The 25,889-nt window shown below is 33.7% G+C and overlaps 1 protein-coding gene across 1 annotated transcript in view; it reads left to right on the top strand.

Annotated features, from left to right (window-relative positions):
• LRCH2 (leucine rich repeats and calponin homology domain containing 2) overlaps positions 1-25,889 on the top strand; it is a 114,980-nt gene that overhangs the window by 58,351 nt on the left and 30,740 nt on the right. The window contains exons 13-15 of the mRNA XM_039878924.1: positions 16,297-16,362; positions 24,189-24,237; positions 24,316-24,432. Of these exons, the coding sequence (XP_039734858.1) occupies positions 16,297-16,362; positions 24,189-24,237; positions 24,316-24,432 (232 nt within the window). The remainder of the gene's footprint in view (positions 1-16,296; positions 16,363-24,188; positions 24,238-24,315; positions 24,433-25,889) is intronic.

The following is a 25,889-nucleotide window of genomic DNA, read 5'->3' on the forward strand; positions in this document are numbered from 1 at the left end:
TGAGAAGAATAGGTGTTAATTCTTTTTGAATGTTTGGTAAAATTCACCTATGAAGCCATATGGTAAAGGACTTTTGTTTTGGGGGAGCTTTTTGATTACTGATTCGATTTTGTTGGTGGTAATTGACTGGTTCGGATTTTCTGTTTCTTCTAGACTCAGTCTTTGTAGAATGTATGTTTCTAGGAATATATCCATTTCTTCTAGATTGTCCAATTTGTTGGCATATAATTGCTATAGTATTTTCTTATGATCCTTCATATTTCTGTGGAGTCATTGTTACTTCTACTCTTTCATTTTTGATGTTATTTGAGTCCTCTCTCTTTTTTCCTTGATGAATCGGTTGAAAGATTTATTAATTTTGTTTATCTTTTCAACAAACCAGCTATTGGTTTCACTGATCTTTTATATTGCTTTTCTAGACTCTATTTTGTTTATTTTTGCTCTGATCTTTATTATTTCCTTCCTTCTACTCACTTTAAGTTTTGTTTGATGATGTTTTCCTAGTTCTTTTAAATGTAAGGTTAGATTATTTATTTGAGTTTTTCTTGTTTCTTGAAATAGGCCTGTATTGCTATGACTTTCCCTCTTAGGACTGCTTTTGCTGAGTCCTATAGATTTTGAGTAACTGTGTTTTGATTTTCTTTTATCTCTAATTATCGTTTGATTTCTTCCATGATTTCATAGTTCATTGTTTAATAGCATGCTATTAAGCCTCCATATGTTTGTGTTTTTTTCCATTTTTATTTTTGTATTTGAATTCTAATTTCATACCATTGTGGTTGGAGAAGATGCTTGATATGATTTCTATCTTCTTAAATTTATTTACACTTGTTTTGAGGCCCAACATGTGATCTGTTTTGGAATATGTTCCATGTGCACTTGAGAAGAATGTATATTCTGCTGCTCTTGAGTGAAATGCTCTAAAAATATCTATTAAATCCATCTGATCTAGTCTGTCATTTAAGGCTGCTCTTTCCTTATTAATTTTGGCTGTAATATCTGTCCACTGGTATCAATGGGGTGATAAAATTTCCTACTATGACTGTTTTACTGTCAATCTCTTTCTTTATATCTATCAGTATTTGCTTTATATATTTAGATGTTCCCACGTTGTGTGCATAACTGGAGTTATACCCTCTTATTGTATTGATCCTTTTATCATTATATAATTTACTTCTTTGTCTCTTATTATAGCCTTTGCTTTAAATTCTATTTTGTCTTATATAAGTATTGCTACCCCAGCTGTTTTTTTTCATTTCCATTTGCATGAAATATCTTTTTCCATCCCTTCATTTTAGTCTGTGTATGTTATTTGATCTGAAGGGGGTCTCTTGTAGAGCACATATGTATGGGTCTTGGTTTTTTAATCAGGTACCCTATGTCTTTTGATTGTTGCATTTAATCCATTTATATTTAAAGTGATTATTGATTGGTACATAGTTAGTGCCATTTTATTATTCATATTTGTTTTGTTTTTTTCTTCTCAAGAAACTCCCTTTAGCATTTGGCGGTGATGGACTCTTAGCTCTTTATCTGTCTTGCAATTTTATTTGATAGTCTTGCTGAGTAGAGTTACTTGGTTGTAGATTCTTGCTTTTTATCACTTTGAATATTTTATTTCAGTTCTTTTCTGGCGTGCAAAGTTTCTGTTGAGAAATCAGCTGACAGTCTTATGGGAGCTCTCTTGTAAGTAACTAGCTGCCTTTCTTTTGCTGCTTTTAGGATTCTCTCTTTGTCTTTAACCTTTCTTATTTTAATTATTTTTAATTATGTTGTGTCTTAGTGTGGGCCTGTTTGGATTCATCTCGTTTGGGACTCTCTCCACTTCTTGAACTTTTCTATATCCTTCATTAAGTTAGGAAAGTTTTCCATCATTATTTCTTCAAATAGATTTTCAATTCCTTGCTCTCTCTCATCTCCTTTTCATACCCAATGATTTGAATGTTGTTATGCCTGATGCTTTCCCACATGTCCCTTAAACTTTACTCATTTTTATGCTTTCAGTGCATTTTTTATACAAATTACTTCAACAGTATAATTTGACAGCTTATAAACAATGACTTAAGAAATTCAGAGAGAAGGGAGGTAAAATTAATTTAGAGACTGATTGTTCCTAGTCTTTCGCTGTAACTACCAGTTCTCTTATTCCCAACCCAAAGTGACCTTTCAAGGGTATTCACTTCATTTCAGTTCTCCTTCACTTTCCCTTGGTTTCTAAATGATTCGGAGTTATAATGTAAATATGCATTATTTTAGGAAGTATATATGATGGAAAGTCAATAATTTTTTAAAAATTATTGAAACTCTATTTTAGCAAGTATACTTTACTCATTTTTTAAAAAGTTTTTAGTTTTAAATTTTATTTGGTATACAACATTATATTAGTTTTAAGTGGGTGACATAGGAATTAGGCATTAATATAAATTACAAATTGATAATCCTGATAAATCTCATATCCCTCTGGCAACATACATAGTTATTACAATATTATTGGCTATATTTCTTATGCTATACTTTACAATCCCATGACTATTTTATAACTACCATTTTGTACTACTTAATCCCTTCCCCCTTTCCCACACCCCCTCAACCTGCCTTCCATCTGACAACCTTCAAAATGTTCACTGTATCTATGAGTTTGTTTATCTTTTGTATGTTTATTTTGTTCCTTTTATTCCACATATAAGTAAACTCAGTGACATTTGTCTTTCTCTGATTTACCACACTCAGCACAATACCCTCTAGGTCCATCTATATTGTTGCAGATGGCAATATTACATTTATTTAATTATTTATGGCTGAGTAATATTCCATTTTAAATATGTACCACCTTTTCTTTATCCATTCATCCACTGATGGGCAGCCAGGCTGCCTCCATATCTTGACTATTATAAATAATGTTGCAATAGACATATGGATTCACATGTTCCTTCAAAGTAGTGTTTTTGGGTTTCTTTGGATAAATACCCAGAAGTGGGATTACTGGATCTTCTTTTTGTCTTGTTATAGCCTTTGTTTTAACATCCATTTTGTCTGATATGAATATTGCTACCCCAGTTTTTTTTCATTACCATTTTCAAGAAATATATTTTCAGCCCTTTATTTTCATTGTATATGTGTTTTTTTTTAAATTAAGTTTATTAAGGGATAACATTGGTTAAAGCAATTATATAATTTTCAGGTGTACATTATAATTAGATATCTGTATATTCTACTTTGTACTTACTACTCAAGATCCAGTTTCCTTCAGCTATCATATATTTGATTCCCTTTACCCACTTCACCCTCCCCCTACTCCCCTATATTTGATCCCTTTTAACCGTCTACCTCCACCTCTTCCCCCACTCCCTACCCTCTGGTAACCACTAGTCTATAGTCCATGTCCATGAATCTCTGTTTGTTTGTCCTTTTCATTTGTCGCTTTTAGGTTTATATCCCACATATAACTAATATCATGTGATTTTCAACTTTTTTTATCTGACTTATTTCGCTTGAGGTCCATGCATGTTGTCGCAAATAGCAGTATTTCACCTTTGCTTATGGCTGAGAAATATTCCACTGTATATGTGTACCATAGCTTCTTTAGCCAATCATCTATCGTAGGACACTTCGGTTGCTTCCATGTCATGGCCATTGTGCATAATGCTGCTATGAACATTGGTGTGCAAATATCTTTTCAGATGTGTGTATGTGTGTGTGTTTGATCTGAAGTGAGTAACTTGTAGGCAACATACGTAAGGGTCTTTTCTTATCCATTCAGCCACTCTGTCTTGATTGGAGCATTTAATCCTTTTTCTTTTGACATAATTTTTGATAGATAATAGTTATTGCCATTTTATGATTTATATCTTTGATTCTTATTTTTTTTTCTTCTTAAAGAAGTCCCTCCAACATTTCCTGTAATACTGGCTTGGTGATGATGAACCCCTTTAACTTTTTCTTATCTGGGAAGCTCTGTTTCTGTCCTTTGATTCTAAATGATAGCTTTGCTGTGTAGAGTAATCTTAGTTATAGGTTCTTGCTTTTTCATCACTTTGAAAATTTTCTGCCAGTCCCTTCTGGCTTGCAGTGTTTCTGTGGAGAAATCAGTAGACAGTCCTCTAGGAGCTTCCTTGTAGATAACTAACTGCTTTTCTTTTGCTGCTTTTAAAATCCTCTCTTTGAATTTAACCTTTGGCATTTTAATTATGATATGTCTTGGTGTGGGCCTCTTTGTGTTCATCTTGTTAGGTATTCTCTAAACTTCCTGGGGTTGTATGTCTATTTCCATCACCAGGTTAGGGAAGTTTTCTGTCATTATTTCTTCAAATGGGTTTTCAGTTTCTTGCTCTCTCCTCTTTCTGGTGCCCCTGTGATGTGAATGTTGTTACACTTGATGTTGTACCAAAAGCCCCTTGAACCATCCTCATTTTTTTGTTTTTTGTTTTTTCTCGTTGCTGTTCTAATTATTTGTTTTTTGGTCCATTATCTTCTTAATCACTTATTCAATCCTCTGCTTCATCTAATCTGTTGATTCCCTCTAATGTATTCGCATTTCAGTTATTATAGTTTTCATTTCTGACTTTTTTTATTTTTTTATTTTTATTTTTTATGTTTACTGTCTCTTTTGAAGTTCTCACTGAGATCATCTATCTTTCCCCTTTGTTCATTGAGCATTCTTATAACCAGTATTTTGAACTCCGTATCTCCATTTTATTTAGTTCTTTTTCTGGAGTTTTTTCCTGCTCTTCTCATTTGGGGCATGTTTCTTTGTTTTCTCATTTTAGTCACCTTTCTGTGTTCATTTCTGTGTGTTAGGTAGATTTGCTATGTCTGCCAGGCTTGGCCTCACAGCCTTATGTGGTAAATGCCCTGTATGACCCAGTGACACAGTTTTCCTGATCACTTATGCCAGGTGCTCCAGCATTGTCCCTTCTGTGGGTTGTGTATGCTCTGTTGTAGTTAAGCCTTGATTGCTGTTGGTACATCAGTGCATGGGATGACTGTCTGGGGATTTGTCACACCCGCAGGGTATGAGATGCTGTGTGTGGGCTTACCCCACAGAGCGGCATTCACCACAGCAGGCTTGTGTGCCTATTGAGATTATCCTTTGGGTGTGCTGCTTGCGGTGCTAATTAGGTGGTGCTCTATTGTGGTCTTATGTCAGCCTCCACATGTGTTGTTTAAGGGGCCCCTACAGTCCAAGTTCAGCTGCTGCCTTTTACCTGCCTAGAACTACCTGGTAGGAGCTACAAAGCGATCCGTGGTTGGTCGCTGCCTATGCTGGACCTGCAGGTACGTGGGAGAGGCCATGCTGTAAACTGAGGATAGCTGCCACCAGTACGGGTCTTGGGACAGCTTAGCTAAAGGGTTAGGGAACCCAAGGCCTACAGCTGCCTGCAGGCTGCCTGTGAGGCTCAGAAGCTGAGAGAGCCTCAGGTGGTACATGAGTTGGTGAGGCAGAGTTCCAGGTCTCTCCATGTTGGGGCCAATTGCGTTTCCCAGGTTAGAGCCGATTCATATTTTTGTCAAGGCTGAGCCTGTGGCTACTCGCAGAAGTCTCAGATTACACTGAGTCTGTCTGCCACTCTCTTCAGGCCTGTAGACTTCCAGACCTTCGATATATGTTTAAGAAACACTGCAACTTGGTTCGTGGTTGGTTTTCTGCCATCTGAAGCCTGTTGATTGTTGCTGATAGAGCCTCCTGCCTAAAGGGCAGGGTGGGGTTGGTTGCCTAGCCATGAATATTTCTCCAGCAATTTGTGAGTTGAGTAGGGTAGGAACCAAGTGAGTCATCAGGGTGGATCAAGGGGATTTTACCAGGCAAGATGCACCTGTCTATAGGCTGCACTATAGGAGGGCTCAACACAGGGTTCATGGCGGCTGTTCCTCTGTTCCTCACCCTGAAGCTAAACAACTCATTCTTTGATTCCTTGTATGGCTCTGGCAGTTCCTGAGCTGCTGCTGTTCTTCCACTGCAGGCCTGCTTGATTACCTGCAGGTAAGTGAGTCTGTGCTCAGGCCCTTTAAGGGGAGGCCTGGGTTTCCAGATGCCTTCTGACTCACCCTCACAGTTGGAATCCTCACTGAATTTTATAGTCAGATTTTGTGGAGATTCCTTTTCTCAGTACTCGAACCCTGGGCTGAGGAGCCTGGTATGGGTGTGGGATCCCTTGCTTCTCTTGGGAGACCTCCACAGCTGAGATACCTGTTCCAATTCTCAACTCATTTGTGGGTGTGGGGCCAGCCTGTTTCACATCTCTGCCCCTCCTACCAGTCTTGATGTGATCTCTTCTTTATATTCTTAGTTATAGGAATTGTGTTCAGCTAGTCTTCAGATGTTCTCCAGGCTGATCTATAACTTAATTGTAATTTTAATGTAGTCATGTGAGGAGTCAGGCACTGCATTTTCCATCTTGATGGGGAGAAGTCCATAATGGGACAATGTTAAGATTTATTTAGGAGATAAATGTAAAGTTACATATACAATTAAGAGAATGTACTCATATTGTCATTATATTTAATTGTTTAGGTGTCTCTTTTATTTATGTGTGCTAATATGACATACAGAAATAACATAAATGGCATTAGATATGTTATAAATATTGTTTCCAGTTAAATGTCATAGTGTATAGAGTGCTTTTCATCAGATTACTAATTACTTGGGATATGTATAAACTCCTTAGAATTGAATTGTATAATGGTTGATTAAATTAGTGTGATGATTTGAGGGTCACGGATTTACTTTGATCTGTTTCTTGGTCAGTGAGCATTTCCTGCTCCAGCTAGACTTTCTCCAAATGCATATTATTGGCAGTGAGAAGAACATTGTGTGAATGAGACAAAATCAGTGCAAGTCATTTGTGATACAGGAAAAGTTCTCTGTGCTGCTGAGGGTTAGCTGTTATTACTATTTTCATGTACTGAGAGTACTACATTTATAGTTTTGAAATAATAAAGATTATTTGAGGTTTGAGTGATGGTGCAGGGGAGAGAAATAAGTGATCTGCCTTTTTTTAGCTTAAAGAAATTGATTAATTTTTTAAAGCGGATCATTAGTATCTGTAGGGAAGACCTAATAGGAGTAGCTGACAAAGGATTATAAACCTTGTGATCATATGCTTGTTTTAGATGTGAATGTTGTTGCTCAGTCCAACCTAAAAAAAAGAAAATCTGAGATGTCTTTTGTTTTGAGAAAATTAAAAGAATAATGTTGGTACATTTAACATCAATAACTAATAAAAAGTTACTTGACTTACTCAAAACGATAAATGTTTATAGATCACATGATCATACTTTGAGATGTTTAAAATTTATAGATACTGGCATTTGCTTAAATATGCTTAGAAAAAATAATTGCTATTAAAATTTATCAATAAAAACTGAGGTTTATGGGTCACTAGTTTTTTCATAGTCCTTTAGTAAATTTTTTGCATAGCCTACTATATTTATAGAATTAAAAAATATACTAAAAAATATCACTTGTCTTTATTCTCTCTATGGCTAATGTGTCCTCATGCCCAGTTCACATTTTTCTTCTACTACAACTTTCTGTCACCATTTTCTGTGAAATCTATTTTCTCATCTTCTCCTAAGATTAATTCCTAATGGGCTTTAAAAAAATTGACTACTTATGAGGTTGTGATTTTCCCCCTCTAATACAATCAAATAATTGAATGAACCCATGGTTTAAGAGGTTTGTTGAACCTGAGTTTGGAGAAACATATCAGAGTGAGAGAAGTTCTTAGATATCTCCCCTTGAAACAACAATAAGCTGAACATCTAAAACACAACAACAACAAAAAACCCACCTAAACTGCACAACAGCACGTCTGAGCGTGGAACCTGCGCATAAGAGCTACCACAGGTCAGAAACCCGTGTGTCAGGTGGTGGACTAGAAGAAACAAAGAAGGTGACTCTCACAGCTGGAGCTCCCTGTAGGAGAAGAGGGGAGGGGAGAAGGTATGGCGAATTCCCTGAACAGCCCTGCCTGGGAGAGCTGTGAGCTGCATGTGGCAGCAGCAGGGTCTGGTCATCAGGGCAGAGGGCAGAGAAACAGGGATAACAGAGAAACAACAGTTGATTTTACCAAACACGATTGCAAAACTGAGGCTTAGCTACAGGCCCCAACCCCCAACCCTGAAGGCCGCTCTCCCCATATCCTCCCAAAATAAACACTGCAGAGCCCCGGGTGAATCTGAGCAAACACTACCAAACCTGTCGCTAACGCTGACAGGGACTGAGACTGAGGATAGCAAGCGTGGTTAAACATCTAGAAGGGGAAAAAAGGCATTGTTAAGGCTTTATATAAAGTAGGAATCCAAAAGGCTTAGACGCCACCTACTGGACACCACAAGAAAAGCACTTTCTTTGCAACAGGGTAGAGAGAGACCTTTATATAATAAATCTTTCTGGAAAAAAAGCAGACTACATTTCCATTAATGCACAGGCAGAAAAATTGTCCATTAAACACCATGAACAATGAAGATGACAAGGCAGCTCAGAAAGAAAGAGAAAAATCTCCAGAAAATAAGCTTACAGACATAAAAATATGTAACATAAATGACAGAATTCAGGATGGTACCTCTGAAAAAACTGAATGAGTTCTGAAACAAGTCATATCAACAAATTCAGGAATTGAAAAAAACAACTAGATGAGCAAAATGAGTTTTTTAGCAAGGAGATTGAAGCCCTCCAAAATAAACATATAAAACTTCAGGAGAAAAAAAATCACACTGTAAGAGCTGAAAAATGAAATAGCAAGCTTGGGAAATAGAGTCGACCAAATGGAGGAAAGGATCAGTGATAGCGAAGACAGAAATCTAGAAATAAATCAGAAGGAAGAAGAGAGAAACCGAAGAATGAAAAATAATGAAAGAGAAATTCAAGAACCAGCTGATACTATCAGGAGAGGAAACATAAGAATAATGGGCATTATCGACGGTGAGGAAAAGGAACAGGGATTAGAAAGCATTTTCAGACAAACAGTGGATGAGAATTTCCCAAAGCTAAGGAATGAGCTGGAGCTTGAAATTCAAGAAGTCAACAGAACACCCAATTATCTCAACCTAAAAAGGCCTTCACCAAGACACATTGTATTACAATTATCAAAAATCAATGACAAAGACCGAATTCTCAAGGCAGCCAGAGAGGAAAAAAAAACAGTGACTTATAAAGGTAAAGCCATTAGACTATCCTTGAACTTCTCAGTGCAAACCTTACAAGCCAGAAAGGAATGGAATCAAATATTTAAACTATTAAGTGAAATGAACTACCAGCCTAGAATAATGTATCCATCTAAGCTCTCTTTTAGATATGAAGGAAAAATTAAGGCTTTTCCAGACATACAAAAATTGAGGGAATTCTCCACTATGAGGCCTGCACTACAGGAAATACTGAAATGAAAGGGGTCAGTTCACCTAAAACAAAATGACCAAAAAAAAAAAAAAAACATAATTAAGAGTAAAGTGATTATCAGGCAAATAGAAGCAGAAGAATGCAACCTTTACTAAGAACAGGGCATTATAAGCTTAAATAATAAGAGAATTGTTATAACAAGATAGTAATGAATGTTCAGCATATATAGAAAAAAATTGAGATAACAATGACTGAAAAGGGGAGAATTTAAAGATCCAAATTCACAAAGGGGAGTGGAGATAAGGCACACACAGAGGAAAATGGACGACTGTAACTCTTTTCATATTCATAATGGTAACCACACGCCAAATATTCAGAACTGAATGAAGTATATAACATAAAACAAGAAGGACCAGAGGGACACATACTGGGACAAGGATAGCCTCAACAAATATAAGAGAGTTGAAATCGTACTAACCATATTCTCTGATCATAATGCTTTGAAACTAGAAATAACTGTAAAAAGAAAATGGGAAGAACCACAAATACATGGAGATTAAACAACATACTACGGAAGAATAACTGGGTCAGAGGAGAAATAAAAGGAGAGATCAAGAGATACATAGAAATGAATGATAATGATAGTACAATGTATCAAAACTTCTGGGGCACAGCAAAAGCGGTCATAAGAAGAAGGTTCATATCATTACGGACCTATCTCCAAATACAAGAATGATCCCAAATAGCAACCTAACACTTCATCTTGAAAAACTAGAAAAGGAAGAACAAATGAAGCCTAAAGTCAGCAGAAGGAAAGGAATAGTCAAAATTAGAACAGAAATAAATGAAATTGAAAAGAAAAATATAGTAAAAATAAATGCAACAAAGTACTGGTTCTTTGAGAAGGCTAATAAAATTGACAGACCCCTGGCTAGTCTCAATAAAGAAAAGAGAAAGAACACAAACAAAATCAGGGATGAAAGAGGGCAAATTACGACAGATACTTCAGAAATACAAAGGATCATATAAGAATACTATGAAAAAGTATAGAACACCAACTTTAATAACCTAGAAGAAATGTACCAGTACTTAGAACGATACGACCTTCCTAGACTAAATCAAGAAGAACTGGAAAATCTAAATGGACCAATCAGCAGTCTGGAAATTGAAACAATCATTAAAAACCTACTAAAAAGTAAAAGTTCAGGACCAAATGTCTTCGCCAGTGAATTCAACCAAACGTTCAAAGAAGATTTAATACCTATTCTCCTCAACCTCTTCGAAAAAGTCAAATAGGAGGCAATACTTCCTAACTCATTTTATGAGACTAATATTACCCTGATAACAAAACCTAGTAAAGATAACACAAAAAAAGAAAACTACAGATCAATATCTCTCATGAACACAGGTGCAAAAATCCTACATAAGATACTAACCAACCGAACACAGCAACATGTTAAAAAGATGATACACCATGATTAAGTGAGCTTCATCCCAGAGGCATAGGGATGGATCGACGTACGAAAATCGATTAATCTGATATACCACATAAACAAATTAAAAATTAAGAATCATATGATCATATCAATAGATGCAGAAAAAGCCTTTGACAAGATACAGCACCCATTTATGATCAAAACACTTAACAAAAACAGTATCGAAGGAAAGCACCTTAACATAATGAAGGCCATATATGACAAACCCTCAGCCAACATCATACTGAATGGTGATCAACTAAAAACCTTCCAAGATCAGGAATGAGGCAAGGCTGTCCACTATCACCACTCTTATTCAGTATAACATTTGAGTTCCTAGCAAGTGCAATCAGACAAGAAAAAGATATGCAAGGCATCCAAATAGGAAACGAAGAAGTCAAACTGTCACTATTTGCGGATGATGTGATTCTCTATATAGAATACATTAAAAACTCCACAAGAACATTACTAGAAATAATAAGCAAATACAGTAAAGTTTCCGGATACAAAATCAGTGTTCAAAAATCCATAGCGTCCCTATACTCTAATAATGAAGTGTCAGAAAAAGAAGTGGAAAAAATAATTCCTTTTGCAACTGCAACAAAAGGAATAAAATACCTAGGAATAAATCTAACAAAACATGTGAAGGGCCTATATAATGAAAACTGTAACACTTTATTAAAAGAAATCAAAGAAGATACAGAGAAATGGAAAGAGATTCTCTGGTCTTGGATTGGAAGGATCAATATAGTTAAAATGACCATATTACCTAAAGTATTATGCAGATTTAATGCAATCCCCATCAAGATTACGTCGGCATTTTTAAAAGAAATAGAACAAAAAACTATGTGTTTGTATAGAAGCAGAAAAGACTCTGAATTCAAAGGCATTCTGAGAGAAAAGAACGAAGCTGGAGGAATCACTCTGCCCGACTTCAAATTATACTACAAAGGACAGTAATCAAAACGACACAACAACATACACACGGACCAATGGAACAGAATTGAGAGTCCAGAAGTAAACCCATATTTATATGGGGAAATAATTTTTGAATAAAAAGCCAAAAACATGCAGTAAAGAAAGGAAAGCCTCTTCAATAAATGGCACTGGGAAAACTGGAAATCACCTGCAAAAGAATGAAACTAAACTGTTTTCTATCACCACACACCAAAACTAACTCAAAATGGATTAAGGACCTGAATATAAGACCTGAAACAACAAAATGCATAGAAGGAAACATAGGAACTAAACTCAAAGACCTTGGACTTAAAGAGGATTTTAAGAATTTGACCTTAAAGGCAAGGAAGTTAAAAGTAAAAATAAATGAATGGGACTATATCAAACTAAAAATCTCTGCTCAGCAAAAGAAATCATCAACAAGGTAAAGAGACAACCATCTGGATGGGAAAATATATTTACAAGCAACACCTCCGATAAGGGTCTAATATCCAAAATATACGAAGAACTCATACAACTCAATAAGAACAAAAAAACAATCCATTCAAAAAATGGGCAGAAGACCTGAACCAACACTTCTCCCTAGAGGTTATACAAATGGCCAGCAAACTTATGAGAAGATGCTCAACATTGCTAGCTATTAGGGAAATGCAAATCCAAACCACAATGAAATACCATCTAACACCTGTTAGAATAGCTACAATCAACATGACAAGTAATAACAAATGTTGGAGAGGATGCGGAGAAAAAGAAACTCTCATACATTACTGGTAGTACAGCCACTATAGAAATCAGTATGGAGTTTCTTCAAAAAACTATGAATCGATCTACCATATGATCCAGCAATCCCTCTACTAAGTATTTACCCCAAAGTCTTGAAAACCCTTATCCGAAAAGATATTTGCACACCGATGTTCATAGCAGCAGTATTCACAGTGGCCAGGACATGGAAACAACTGAAGTGTCCTATGATAGATGATTGACTAAGGAAGCAGTGGTACATGTATAAAATGGAATATTACTCAGCCATAAGAAGAGATGAAACACTGACATTTGCAACACCATGGATAGACCTCGAGATAATCTTGCTAAGCGAAATAATATAGACAGAGAAAGTTGAAAGTCATATGATATCACTTATATGTGTGATATAAACCTTAAAGCAACAAATGAACATGACAAACAATCAGGGACAATTAGACGTGGACAATAGACTAGTGGTTACCAGAGGATAGTGGGGAGGGGCAAACATGGAGGTAAACTGTGTAAAGGGGATCAAATACGTGGCGACAGAAAGAAATCTAATTATGGGAGGTGAACACAGTGTAAATGTGTATATGCCTTACTGTTAAAGTGTACATCTGAAACTTATTGAATTTTGTTATCCAATGTCACTATAAAAAATAAATAAAAAACAAGAAGTTTGTTGAAGGAAGCCACCACACACTCTTTATAGCTTTAGTGGTTTGTATCTCCTCTATCTGGCAGGTGAAAGAATTGTATTTATCATTATGGGTTGAAAATATTGATTTAACAAGAACCCACAACTTTATCCATTTCTCTAATTGTGGTAAGAACAGCATTTCAGTGCATAAATTTTAGGTTTTAACATTGTTATATATATTGTTTCTGTATTTTCAGTTTTATTGTTGTATTAGTTTTTCATGTATCTCTGTGACTCAAATTATTCCTTCTAGCCTAGATACATTAGTAATGTTTCATGAGTCTTGTTTTTGTGCTAGTATTGTAATCAGTGCAAAACAACACCTAGAACTGTGCCTTCTATATAGTATGTATTCAGTAATAATGTTACTAGTTAATCGATTGCTTGAAGATGAGATCACCCAATTTAAAGGTAATAGGAGCCGTTAATATAGGTAATAGCTACTCTTTAAATAACTTGTTATTTTTTAGATATGTGCCAAACAATTTGTCTTTCTCTGATGTTTCTCTTCCTCCTTTTTTTCAAATGTTAGTGAATATGAATATAAGATCTTTTTAGATTAAGTATTAATATGCAATGCCATTACTGTAATAATTGTCTAATTTTTGAATGCATTAAAATGTTTGATATCTGGTCATAATGTAAGGAGCATGTTTTACTTTTTAAAAAATTAATATATTTTTTTTATTTTTCGATTATAGCCCATATATAGTATTATATTAGTTTCAGGTGCACAACATAGTGATTAGATATCTACATAATCTACAAAGTGATTAACTCAATAAATCTAGTACTCAGCTGACATCATACATAGTTATTACAATATTATTTATATTCCTTATGCTATACTTTACATTGCAATGGCTATTTTGTAACTACCTAGTTGTACTTCTTAATCCCTTCTCCCTTTCTCCCATCCCCCTAACTCCTTCCAATCTTGTAATCATCAAAATGTTCTCTGTATTTATGAGTTTGTTTCTGTTTTGTTTGTTCATTTATTTTGTTCTTTAGATTTCACATATAAGTGAAGTCATATGGCATTTGTCCTTCTCTGAGTTACTCCACTCAGCACAATACTCTTTATGTCATTCTTGTTGTTGCAGATGGCAAGATTTCAGTAATATTGCATTATATATATGTACCACCTCTTCTTTATCCATTCATTCACTGATAGACACCCAGATGGCCTCCGTATCTTGGCTATTGTAAATAATGCTGCATTAAACAAATGGATTCACATGCCCCTTCGAAGTAATATTTTAGGTTTCTTTGGATAGATCCCCAGAATTGAGATTACTGTGTCCTTCTTTGTCTATTGTTATAACCTTGGTTTTAAAATCTGTTTTGTCTGGCATAAGTATTGCTACCATAGCTGGTTTTTCTTTTCCCATTTTTATGAAATATATATTTTTTATCCCTTTACTTTCAGTCTGTGTCTTTCAATCTGAAGTGAGTTTCTTGTAGGCAGCCGATATAAGAGTCTTCTTTTCTTATCCATTTAGCCACCCTATCTTTTGATTGGACCATTTAATTCATTTACATTTAAAGTTGATGGATACATAGTTATGCCATTGTATTATTCGCATTTTTGATCTTTTTTCCTTTTTCTTCTTAAAGAAGTTTCTCTAACATTTCATGTAACATTGGTTTGGCAGTAATGAACTCCTTTAGCTTTTTCTTTTCTGGGAAGCTCTTTATGTGCTTCTTGAGCTTGTATGTCTATTTCCTTTTCCAGGTTAGGCAAGTTTTATCATTATTTCTTCAAATAGGTTTTCAATTACTTGCTTGCTCTCCTCTCCTGTTATCCTGATGTCACGAATGTTGTTAAGCTTGATGTTATCCCAGAGGCCCCTTAAAGTATCCTCACTTTTTTGGATTATTTTTTCTTGTTGCTGTTCTGACTGGATGTTTTCTGCTACCTTATCTTCCAAATTGGTGATTCGATCTTTTGCTTCATCTAATCCACTATGTCTCCTTTTGTTAAGTCACTCTTAAAGATGTATTGTTTCCTAATAGTCTTAGATATTTTATTAATTCTTCTGCATTTGTGGATTCGGTAGAATTTTAGTGTGTGCCCATACAAAGAAGAATAAAGATGTCATTAATCTCAAAATTAATTGGTGCAAAGTTAGACTGCTTTGCCTCTGATGTCTTTTGCCCTTTCTGTGACTCCTCGTGAGGCTCTAGTAGATTCAAACTGGTGAGGAAACTGCGATAATGAAAATTGGTTTCTTTACGTTACCCATCTTTCTGTAATTATCAGGTTATATTTATTTCATTATGCATTTTAGTTATCAATATGTAGCTTTAATTTGAAGTTCTTTTCTCCTCTATTTTTTGATAGTTGACATCTGAAGACTTTATTTTGAATAAAAGTCAGATACTTTACTCCTTATAAAACTAAATTTAAAATAAAAAGAATAGTTACATTTATATCTATAGTTAGTAAGAAAATAGTAAAAACTCTTAAACATGTTATAATCATTACTTTTGACTTTGAGATTAATGTTTAAATTACATAAAATTATGGACAAATAGTTTTGTCATACAATGGTTAAGCATTCTTTATTTTTCTTTTGTTGGTTTTATTTGAATAGTTTCATTTGATTATTAAAAAAATAATAAACTTGTGATATTTTTTTAAAAAAGAATCAAACTTCAGTATTGGCTTTGCATTTAGAATTAATGTTTATTATTTGGCTTTTGGGAAAATGGTTATATATTACATCAGCATAGCCCTATCATTTGCTGTGCTGGGCACACTAAATCAGTCGATCTGCATCTTTTTACTTACTGTCTCAGCAAAAGTTAGTAATGCGCAGGGCAATAGCTTGGCTAGAAGACATCCAAGACTTGAGAAATGGTTTATAAAAGAAGATATGTGGAAGAGTTGGTAAGCTTTATTGTTTCATAATAGCCAGTGTGCTCATGAGCATCTGATCTAAATAATATTTAAATATTATTTTCTAGCAAAGATCTTCATGGACCAGATACAATTTTTTATGGTGACCTTTTATATCGTATGTATATACTATATATACTCTTTAATATGTTTTGGACTTAATATGTTAATTTACTTCTAGGATTCTTAATCATTCAACTTCTGTTACAAGAAACAAGCCAAAACAAACTGTGGGATGTAAAAAGAGGTATAAAAATATCTTACCTGTTATATTTAATATTTTATAATGTGACTTGTTCCCGTATGTGGGCTTTAATTGAACAAATCATATTGACTTAATATAACTAGATAATTTAAAGAGGATATGTATTACAGAATGAGCTAAATATATTTTTGATGTAAACAAATCTCAAAATGCTGATTTGATCTCTTTTTGTGCTGATACCTGTATTTTGTCTTGATGATAAGATCATTTGTTCACTAATTCAGTAAACATGTATTTTACTACTATTACTGCTAGGAATAATGTGTTTCTTCGTCATTGATTGTGTTTCTTTTCTATAGTTTACTTTTTGATTTCTTTTCAATTGTGTTTTACTGAGTTCTTCTATATGAATACATGGTCTCAGTGCACATATATTAATTACAGAGAACTAGAAGACCTTGAAAGTTTCTGTTTATTCTTTTGATGATTTGAAGGTTTTCATTAGACTCAACTCTTGAGTCATTCCTGTGGGAGTGTGAAGGTCCAAGGCTAGGGGGTGGGTTAGGTACAGAAGTACACACAGAGAGAATTAACATTTGTTGGATGTTTGTTATGTGCATACTATTCTGAGTGCTTTAGATGTATTGTTTCCTTTAATCTTCATAATAACTCTATGAAGTTGTTATTGTTGTTATTTCCATTTTATGAGAAGACCGAGACTCAAGAAATTATTTTAACTTGCTCAAGATTACACAGCTAGTAAGTGGTACAAGTGAGGATTCAAACCCAGTTGTATGGCTCCAGAACCCCAGGTCTTAACATGGTAACAAGAACAATTTGATTCCCCCAGATCCCACTGATGTCTTTTCTTGACACCTCACAGTCCAAACTGAACTTATTTTCCTCAAAACCTATTTTTGTCCTATATATAGTATGTCTGAGTAGATGTATCACTATATAGTTACCCAAGTCAGCAACTTTGGAATCATCAGACATTCCTCTCTGTTACACACCCCTCCCTATCCAATCATAGAAAATTATAGCTTCTTAACGTTACTTGCATCTGCTTCAACCTCTTCATTCCTATTGCATTTGTGTTGGTTCAGGCCCTGTCTTTTTCACCTAGATTACTGGGACAGTCCCCAGACATATCTCCTTACTTCAGTTTGTCTACCTTTAAAGCTCTGTTCTTCAGTAATGTAAGAGTGATAGTTTTAAGACACAAGTCTGACTATGCAACTCTCATGTATTATCTTCTAAGGGTCCTTTCTAAGTTTCAGGATAAAGCTTAAAAGCTTAATATCTCGAGTTTCTGCCTACTTCGAGAGCCTAATCTCATGAACTCTTCCACTGATACCTTTTAGAGCTTGGTACAATACTTCTTTCTCTATTCCGGCATGGTTGCACATATCTGTATTCTGTATCCTGGTCTCTATTCTGAGATTGCCCTTTCTTCTTCCCTTTTTCACTTTGGCTTTCAGAATTCAAACTCAAGATGCCTTTTTGTACCCAAGTCTAGAAACATCCATCTATCTCAAAATCATTTAACTGGATTTAACCCACTCTCCCCTTTTGAATTCTGATTCTGTTATATTACATATTTGTTCTCCTTAAAGTTTGTTATTACCTTCCCTCTCAGTTCCTTTCATTCTCATCTTCCTTCTTCCCCAGGTTCCTAACATTCTCTTGAGAAAACCCCAGCTGCCACAACCTGAAAACTGTGATATCTAATCCTGGCCTTTTCTTCACAGGATTATTACTTCAACTCATTTTCAAAACAATTACCCAGAATGTCTAACCACTCTGCTGTACACCTGAAACTGATATAAAATAATATTGAATGTCAACTGTAATTGAAAAGCAAAACAGAAACAAAAAACAGTCACCCAATTCCTTATTTAAAACAAAATAAAAATTATTTAAAATTTTTCCTGATTGTAAGAGTAATATAGCTTTATTGTTGAAAAATTGGAAAATTTAAACACAAGGAAAAAATTAAGTAAACATCACTCATTATCTTATTCCCCCGAGATAAGTCATAGTATTTTGGTATTTTTCTCTTTAGACCTTTTATTATATATGTGTGCATGAATATTTTCATGAGCATGTGTGTATATGTGTACATATATATACAATGTAGAGTTGTATTACCTGTTGTCTACTCAACACTTCCACTGGATGTACAGTAGCCTCCCTCTTTATTGCAGTTTTGCTTTTTGTAGTTTCAGTTATCCACAGTCACCAACAGTCTGAAAATATTAAATGGAAAATTTCAGAAACAAACGATTCATAAATTTAAATTATCTGCTGTTCTGAGTAGTGTGATGAAATCTTAAGCTGTCCCATTCCATTCTCCCTCATTTGTTTGTCCAGTGTATCCACATTGTGTATGCTTTCTGCTCTTTAGTCACTTAGTAGTCGTCTGGGTTATCAAATCAACTATTGTGATATTGCAGTGTTTGAGTTCAAGTGACCCTTATTTTACTTAGAAATATTCCCAAAGTGTAAGAGTAGTAATGATGGCAGTTTGGATATGCCAAAGAAAAGCTGTAAAGTTTTTCCTTTAAGTGAAAAGGTATGCATATATAGGAAAACATCATATATAGGGTTTGGTACTATCTGCTGTTTTAGGCATCCACTGGGGGTCTTGGAACGTATCCCTGTAGATAAGAGGGGACTACTGTATAACAGGCATATGAAACTTAACTTTCCAAAACCATACTCTTAAACTCCCTCCTTGTACCTCTAAACCTGTTTATCCTGCATTTTCCCGCATTCTGGAGAACGTCTACTTAATTTTTTAGTTGCTTAGCTCAGAATCTACGGAGTCATCCTTGTTACTTTCTTTCACATCCCAAATCTAATTCATTAGCAAATCTTGTTGACTGTACCTTCAGAATATACCCAGAATCTGATCACATCTTACCACCACCTCCATACCTACCACCCTAGCCTCAGCCATCTCTTACTTCAATTATTGCAAAAGATCATCCTAACAGGTCTCTTTTTGACCCTTACTTTCCTTTAGTCTGTTTTCCAAAAAGTCTCCGATATTTTGAAAATGTAAGTCACATCATGCCATTCTTCACAATTCCCTAATGACTTCCCATCTCATTTAGGATAAAAACTTAGAGTTCTTTAAGGACTTGTAAACCTCTACATTATTTAGCTCCCTGCCATCTTCCTTTCTTGCCTTGCTCTTCATGGTTATTGCTTCTCCAGCTATACTGGCCTCCTTGTTGTATCTCAGCACATCAGGCATTTTGGCCACCCTCAAGGATTTTGCCCTCGCCTGGAAAGATTTTCATCCCTAGATAACCATATGGCTTATTCCCTTGACTTCAGGTTTCTTCTCAAGTGTCACTTCATCAGCAAGGGATTCCCTGAACAATTTATGTAAAAGAGCATGCTTCCCCAATTTTTTTGTTCCTTTTCTATAACTTTTTAAATTTTTTTTTTCTCTACAGAACTTAATACCATCTGACATTCTAAATACATACTTCTTTTTGTCATTGTTCATCATCACCACCCCACCATCCCCTGGGCATGGTACAATGTTGGCTTTATCATTTATTAAGACTGATAACTGAAATGTTCAAAACTACTTGTGCATTTGTTTTTCTCTTAAAGTTCTATTATTTTCCCTTCATCTATTCTGAAGCTCTTATTAGATACATAAATGTTTAGTATTGTAATGTCATCTTGATAAATTTACCAAGAAGGACATTATGAAATGACCTTCTTTATGATCCTGGTAATAAATTTTGCTCTGAAGTCTACTTTTCTGATATTAATATAGTCATCCCAGCTTTCTTTTGCTTAATGTTAATATATCTTTCTCCATTCTTTTATTTTTAACCTATTTGTATCTTTATGAAGAAAGTGGGTTTCTTATATTTAGCAGATGATAGCATTTTCCTTTTTTTAAATCAAATCTGACCATCTGACTTTTAATTGCAATGTTAAGATGGTTTGTATTTAATGTAATTATTGATATTAATGGGTTTAATTACTGTCTTATGTGTTTCTTTTTTGTCTTATCTATTCTTTGTAGCTGTCTTCTTTTTCTGCCATTTTTCAAATTATATTTTTAAATTTATGTTTATCTCCTTTCTAGGCCTATTAGCTATAACTTTGTTATGTTATGTTACTGGTTGTTTTAGGGTGTAAAGTATAATATTTAACTCACCACAGTTTACTTTCAAGTGCTATTATGGCATTGTCATATATAGTAAGTATAAGAACCTTCAGTATACTTCTGTTTCGTCCCTCTTGGTCTTTGTGGTATTGTTACCACACCTTTTCTGTATATGTTATAAACACTGCAGTACATTGTTATATTTGCTTTAAACAGTTGATAGTTTCTTTGAAGATATTTAATCAGAATAATGTCATTTATCTTTCCTCCCTTAGTTCCCATCTCCAGTACCTTTTATTGCTTTCTGTAGGTCCATATTTCCATGTAGATTATTCCTCTTCTACCTGAAAAAGATACTTTTTTACTTTTGCTGCTGGTCTGCCAGTGTTGAGTCTTTTCAGCTTTTGTATGTCTGAAAGTGTCATTTTGCCTTCATTTTTTAAAGATATGTCTGCTAGTATAAAATTCTAGGCTAACATTTTCATTTTCTTTCAGTACTTTAAATAGGTTTCTCCATTGTCCTTTGGGTTGTGCTGTTTCCAATGCAAACTCTATTGTCAGTATTTGTTTCACTGAACCTAATGTGTCTTTTCTCTGGCTGCTTTTTACATTTTCTCATTATCATTTATTTTTAAGTAATTTGATTATTATGTATCTTGGCATAGTTTTCTTCATGTTTCTTTTGCTTGGAGTTCATGGAGTTTCTTTATGGGTTTATTGTTTTCATGAAATTTGAAAATTTGGGGCCATTATTTCTTCAAATATCTTTTCTGTCACCTGATCTATTCTTCTGAAACCCTAATTATGTATATATTATTAGGCCACTTGAAATTTCGCACAGATCACTGCTATTCTATTCCTTCTTTTTCAGTATTTTTCTTTCTGTGTTTGATTTTTGCTGGTTATTTTTCAATGTTTTTATGTTCACTAATCATTTGTTATGAAATGCCTAATCTGTAGTTAATCTCATCCAGTTTATTTTGATTTCAGATATTCTTTTTGTCTCTTAAACTTTGATTTTTATCTATTTTATATCTATTATGTGTGTGCTTAACATGTTCAGTCTTTCTCTCTAGCTTCTTGAACATTGATTGCCTGGTTGAATTTTTGATTGAATACCAGACATTGTGAACTTCACCTTCTTGGATGCTAGATATTGTGATATAAATGTCCTCTCACTTTGTTCTGGGATATTGTTAAATTATTTGGTAACAATTTGATATTTTGGGGACTTGTTTTTTGACTTCCTATATGGGATCACATAACAGATGATTATAATGAGATATTAGTTTAGGACCAAATTTACCCACCTACTGCAGTAAGACCTTGCTTAGTACTCTGCCTGATGCCCCATGAACTATGAGGTTTTCCAGTCTGGCTAGTGAGAACTGGTACTATTCTTAGTCTTACGTGAGTCTGAATATTACTCTCTCTAATTTTTCGGGGGATTGTTTTGCCTAGAGTAGTTTCCTCACATGCATGATCAGTGATCATTACTTAGCTGAAAATTTGAAGGATGCCGCTGTAGAACTCTTAAGTTCTTTGTGCATTGCTCTTTTTTCTTTCTTTCTTTCTTTTTTTTTTTTTGTTACTTTCTCCTGTTAACTCCATCTCCCTTTTTCTCCCTGGCTCTCAGCTTTGTTTCCTCAATTGAAGGAGACCCCTGGGCCCAGCCTTAGTTCCCCCTCTCTGGTTTGTGGCCTGGAAACTCTCTTACTGCAGCAACCTGACTCAGTTGTAGGATTCACCTTGTTTGTTACCATGTCTAAGGGATAAATGTATTTTTTTGCCTGATATCCAGTATCTTAGAAAGTATAATTTTATATATTTGTCTGTTCTTTTATTGTTTTCAGTCAGAGTATAAATCTTGTCACTGTTAACTCTTATCTTGGCCAGATATAAATTCTAATTTTTACATTTTTATGTAATTTGTCAATATTTAGATTTATTTCTTTCATATGCCCTCTCCATGCCAACATTTAAAAAAGTACTGCCCATGTTTTTCAAGTAATTATGTGATTTCACCTTTATTTATATTTAAATCTTTTAGTTCATTAATTTTAGTATTTGATATGAAGTAAGAAGTATAGTTTTTTTCCTTCCTCTCATCCTCCCTCTTTCCTTCCTTTTCTTACTTCCTCTCCTCCTCTCCCTTTTTCTTTTTTCTTTCAGTATTTTACAGTTGGTTAACTGGTTGTTTTCAACACTCTTTGTTACAAAATTCATCATTTCCACAATGATTTAAAATTTTATTTTTATTATAAGTTCTACTTGTGGTCCTGTACTTCTCTTCCACTTAAAAATCTATAGATTCTGGAGGTTATACTAATTTATTTCTGTAATTTAATAGAATATATGTAATTTCCCAGTAGGGAAATTCCCCTTTATTATATAATTTTTGTCTTCTTGGTTATCCATTTTTCAAATTAACTTTGTAACTCTCTTATCAGATTTCTAAAACAAGCTAAAAAATATGTTTGAAGAAGTTATACATATAATATTTAGTCTTTCTGCCCAAGAACTTTCCAGTCATTCAGTTCCCTTACTAGACGTTTGTAGTTTTTTTATGTAGGTCTTTGTGAATGTCCAGTAAGTTTTTCCCTAGATATTTTTTACTTTTTTTCCTTTTATAAATGAGATTTCTTCTAATTTTTTTTTCTTTATAATTTGTTATAGTTGATGTATAGGAAAACTATTAACTTTTTTTGTTTAATTATTAAATGCTCATCTACTTTTATTGTATATAACAATTATATACAACTTTATTATATCATAATTCTGGCCTAAAATGAAAGTAGTATCCAGAATAATTAATAATGCTAAACAGTCATTTAGTGCTTGCGAATCACCTTAGAAATTTGTCAGATGAACCAGGTGTCCCAGGTTTCTCTCTAAAACCTTTATAAAGAAATTTTTTAAGAAAACTATTAACTTTTGTATATATTTTTCTGTAACCGTTAACCTTATTTCTCTTGACAATAATAAATTTTCGTATTTTACTTTCCTTGTATAATTATGTTTTCTATAAATTTTGGAAATTTGTTTCTTTCTAATTTTTAAGTGTTGTTTCTTTTATTACTGTACTGTATAGAAGTTCCACAATAATGTTGAATAATACCAGCTCAAGGGGACATTTTGTTTTTGTATCTTTTCTAATGGAACTCCTTGGTCAAATTTGCTACCTAAGAATAGCATACACACTTTACCTTACTCCTGAAAAATCTAGAGGAAAAGAATTTCTACCACAGCCCCTGCATGTCAGAATGGATGGTTAGAGGCTCATGATCATTAATTTAATAGGCAAAAAAAGAATTACTCTCCTAAACTCTTTGGCATTAAGACAGAATTTGTCTAATAATATTAGTTTTTTTTTCTTTTTCTCAGTTTTAGGTAATGATTTTAATGTAACAAATATCCTGTCTATTCTTTTACTGTATGTTTATAGGTATTTTATTTCTTTTGGCTTCTAAAAAGTCCTTAGAGTAGTCCTATGTATAAGGTGATATTAAATAAGCCCATTTTGATGTTTTTTTTAAAGCAGTATAGTTGATAGGAGACTTAAATAAGTTTTGTCAACTTTTAAGTTTTATGTTCTTAGTTCAAGGCACAGGCATAAGTAAATTTTTTAGATTTCTGGTAAAAAAAAATAGACAACTTTATAATATTTATAATATATACCTAATGGTAATTCTAAATACTTTAACATATTAAAGCATCTTTAATTTTTTAGTGTCTCAGCAGATGAAGTTAATTCACCATTATCACCCCTCACATGGCAGGTAAGAGGAAATTAAATTACTATTATATTTAATATTTTGTTTTCCTTTATTTAGTTAAAAGAAATTGTTTCATTACAGCCCTTAGAAAATCAGAAGGATCAAATAGATGAACAACAGTGGCCAGAATCTCAACCTATAATCTGGCAGACTGAAGAAAGGAGACGGAGCAAACAGATTAGAAAAGAATATTTCAAGGTACTTTAATTAAAATTGTAAAATTTACTTTGTTATTAGTTTTAATTTTATCAATTTTGTGTTAGAGTAGAATATAGCTCTAGTTAAATATAGTGAATGTGTTATTTATCTTGATTTCCCACATGTATGTGGTATAGATAATATGATCCAGTTATAGCCATAAAATTTCAATAATTTAGATAATTACAAATGAGTAGATCACTCTGAATTGTGATTTATCAAATACTTTACAAGAAAGTTTAATGTTTGGTCCACTGCTAGCAATATGTAGTAATGTTTTAAAAGAATTGCCTAGAAAAAGTCTTTTATTGGATTTGTTTCAATAGTTAACACGTTTGCATTTAGCTTTAACTGTTTCTGTGTAAATAAATGCTACTTTTGTGGTTCTAAAAAAAGATTAAAAGTGTTTTCTCCACCACTTTATTTTCTTCTTATTACATTAGTAAATATCTTAAAGTGGTCTTTTATCTTAACTAAACTAAAGGCTCAGACCATCTGAATTATTCCAAATTTCTAGTTAGCATAGTTTTAATAAAATTTTACTGTGTAGACATTTGTAAATATTGTGATATTATCTTTTTTGGTTAAGGTGTGCTATATTTGCAGATGCCAATCATTGAAATTGGAATAATCTTTAGTACTAGTCAGAATCCATTATTGGCAATTCCAACTCTAATGAACAGTGCAAACAATGTAGCTTCTGATCCATGAATAGCTGTTGTCCTTGTGTACCTTTTCTACTTCTCAAAGCTTAATTTATATTTAATAATAATTTTATCTGAATACTTAGTTCTAAGCTAAATTATAGGCAATTTGAAGTTTATATCACTAATAAGTAAAAATATTTTTTCATGTTTTTCTCTGTTTGCTGGAAGTTGGTTCTAATGCACATTGATCTGTTTCCTTATATGGGAATATAATGTATATTTAGAAGTAGTATTATATGACCAAAACAAAAATATTATATGTCTTAGTAAATTTGTGGTAAGTTTAATCCTTCAACAAATAATTACTAGATCTTTTTAAATGAGCTTTATGTTACCTTATCAATATGAGAGAGAATGAAAAAATAAAACACATGAGGAAAAAGGGAAGGGCATTCTAAGTAAGAACCTTGGGTAGTAATGGTGAAAGTCTTTTTATCCCAACCCATTACAGATTTGCAGTTATATTTACATTCCGTCATTTATTTTTAAGTCCTCTCTTGTAGTTTATGTGGCCTTGAACAAAGGCATTAAATAAAATTTGTTAATAGGTAGAACTTAATGAGTGACTAATGGTTTGGGGAAAATTTAGTATTTCTGACTAATGAAAGAGATTTTAATATTTATTTGATCTACCAGTATAGTAAAAATAGACAAAGTCTATTTTTCAAAACACTTGCATAGCACTTACTAAGAACCAGGCACTACTGTAAGTACTTTTCAAATATCAACTCATTTAATCTTCATAACAAC

The sequence above is a fragment of the Pteropus medius genome, unplaced genomic scaffold (assembly GCF_902729225.1).
Source record: "Pteropus medius unplaced genomic scaffold, Ma_sr-lr_union100, whole genome shotgun sequence".
NCBI lineage: Eukaryota > Metazoa > Chordata > Mammalia > Chiroptera > Pteropodidae > Pteropus > Pteropus medius.